This window comes from Palaemon carinicauda, chromosome 5, assembly GCF_036898095.1.
Source record: "Palaemon carinicauda isolate YSFRI2023 chromosome 5, ASM3689809v2, whole genome shotgun sequence".
NCBI lineage: Eukaryota > Metazoa > Arthropoda > Malacostraca > Decapoda > Palaemonidae > Palaemon > Palaemon carinicauda.
Genome location: NC_090729.1, coordinates 66,623,722 through 66,626,409, shown reverse-complemented (window position 1 = coordinate 66,626,409; position 2,688 = coordinate 66,623,722). Strand labels below are relative to the sequence as shown.

The following is a 2,688-nucleotide window of genomic DNA, read 5'->3' as shown; positions in this document are numbered from 1 at the left end:
TGACTAAAACTTGTCATTTGCGAAGCACATCTACCAGCAGTCCGTGGTGAGCGAGGGACACCTTGACATCTGTGATAAGGAAAGGCCAGTTGTAATCCCGGCCCATGATGGATATCTTCATTGTCCTCGTCCCGTAACAGGTGATGGGGCTGCTGTTTGCGGCGACCAGGGCACCCCTGTTGTCTGATGGGAGGCCGCGGTCATCCTTCAAGGGCGGGAAAATCGACACTGTAGTGACGATATCCACCAAGAAAATTTTTCCTGAGTTGACGTCCAGGATGTAGAAGCCCGTGTGATCGGGGCTTGCCTGCTCCATGGTTGCTTGTAGACGCGGTGGCCCACACATGCCTGCTCCATGGTTGCTTGTAGATGCGGTGGCCCACATACTTTTTTGGAATGGGGTCATGGCTGGACGCACTTCCGTGCCTCTTTCCTCCACACTCGGTGGAAATAGCACTATCTGGGAAAGTCAAGACCCTTGTGGTAGTGATCTTCCCGTCGGTGCAGTTGTTCCTGCTGGGAACTCTGCTGGCATTGCTGCTGCTGTCGATGCGGCGGGGGACGAGAGCAGGAGTTCTGGAATCTCCTGCCATGGACCGTGTTGACTCCCACTGTATCTGTCCCTGCATTATAATCTTCAGTCGCCTCCTTGACGGCATTGATGGAGGCGGTGGTGGCATATCTGGCAGCCTGGGCTGCCAGGTGAAGTTTCTTGTCCTTCTCAATCAATGACGGCGTGTCCAGGTCTTCGGCGCCCTCTAACTGGGCGCGGATGATTAGCGAAAGGTGATGGAGGAAGATCTCCCTTGACAGGCTTATCTCCCAGGGCCGCCCATCGCTGTCGAGCTCGTTCAGCTGGAGGAGGTCCATTAATTTGTCCCAGGCTGCCGAGGGACAGGTGACGCCGAGGGGCGATGTCATCACGTCGAGGGCGCGATGGGCCCTCGGGGGTACCGGGAGTTCATAGATCTCCGTCAGTTTGTTTTTTAAGTCGATGTACCTCATGGGTCCCGACCTCTGTTTCAGCCAGTGGGAAATCCTTTTAAAAACATTTGGTGTCAACATTACTATCACCATATCTGCTTTTTCAATCCCATTGGTAATGTTTGCCAGCCTGAAGTGGGACTTGGCATGCTGGAACCATACCGTTGATGCTTCCGGTGTGAAGGGAGGCAACTGCAATTTATGTCCCATTGACATTTGTGTGGCCGTTTGTGTTATTATCACACCATGCCCTTCGGTTGCGAGGGGCGAGATACTGTCGACTTCTGAATCTGTCATCTGATCCCACACTCCGAAACTAAGTAGTGAGCCGTATCAGGTCCTGGCAGTCGAGTGGTCGTTATTTGCCGTGGCAAAACTGCTTTCTGAAATGCCAGAGCGGAAAGTGATTTGTGCCGTAATTAGTCCGTTAGTGGCGTTGTGGTATGTGGAGTTGTGAGCCCAAACGATTTCTGTCAAAATCGCCGTTGTAAGTACCCTAAAGGAAACTCCGTGGCAAAGTTTTGCCGATGCCAAAACGCAAAATAACTTGTGCCGTAATTAGTCCATTAATGGCGTTGAGCTGAATGGAGTCGCAAGCCCAAAAGATATATTTTTTTTTTTTAAATCGCCGTTGTAAGTCTGTTAAGGGAAACTCCGGGGTCACCAGTTGTGAGGGTTTGAGATGACAGACAATAGATGAGTAATGCTTTATTTCCGACGCGGGCAAAGTACATTGACCTGTGCGGGACAGCAAAGTAGCAAGGTGATTGACTGACCGTGAACAGGTGAAAAATGCGGCGCATTTGTGTTTTCTACAGTTAACATTACAATAAATGTGGAAGCCCACACTTGACATATAATAATGGAATGTATATAGAAATGAAGGGCAGATGATTCTGCGCCAGACTGAATAAATATGTACAGAAAAATATATACACAGATGATAATATTGGTGCTAGTGTTGTAGGACGTTGTCCTTACAATATCTATATCTATATATATATATATATATATATATATATATATATATATATATATATATATATATATATATATATATATATATATATATTTATATTTATATATATATACATATGTTATAGATATGTATACAAATGTGACATATGTTCTTATAAATGTATACAAATATGGGTAGTAGGTTGGCCAGGGCACCAGCCACCCATTTAGATACTGCTGCTAGAGTTATTGGGCTCTTTGACCGGCCAGACAGTACTACAATGGATCTGTTTGTGTGGTTATGGCTCATTTTTCATTTACTTACATATACACTGAATACTATGGCCTATTCTTTCCACTTTCTCCTCTGTTCTCATACACCCAACAACGCCGAGATTACCAAAAAATTCATCTTTGCTCAAGGGACTAACTACTGCACTATAATAGTTCAGTGGCTACTTTACTCGCGGTAAACGTAGAAAAGTCTTTTTAGCTATGGTAAGCAGCTAGGCTATTCAAGGAAAAGGACACTCTAAAATTAAACCATTGTTCTCTAGTCTAATGTAGTGCCATAGCCTTTGTACCCTAGTCTTCCACTGTCTTGGGTAAGAGTTTTTTCGCTTTAGGCTACGCTTATTTATTATTCGATTTTAGAGAGAAAGATATCATTGAAAAGCGGAATAAATATCCCGCAATTTTGTGTACCAGAATTTTGATTTTCCTTTTTCTCTTTTTTTTTCATGAATA

General features: G+C 44.9%; 1 protein-coding gene across 1 annotated transcript in view; it reads right to left on the bottom strand.

The window, feature by feature from the left end:
* Positions 1-406, bottom strand: part of LOC137640954 (uncharacterized) — a 1,328-nt gene extending 922 nt beyond the window's left edge. The window contains exon 1 of the mRNA XM_068373412.1: positions 35-406. Within this exon, the coding sequence (XP_068229513.1) occupies positions 35-406 (372 nt within the window). The remainder of the gene's footprint in view (positions 1-34) is intronic.
* Between the last annotated feature and the right edge of the window lie 2,282 nt (positions 407-2,688).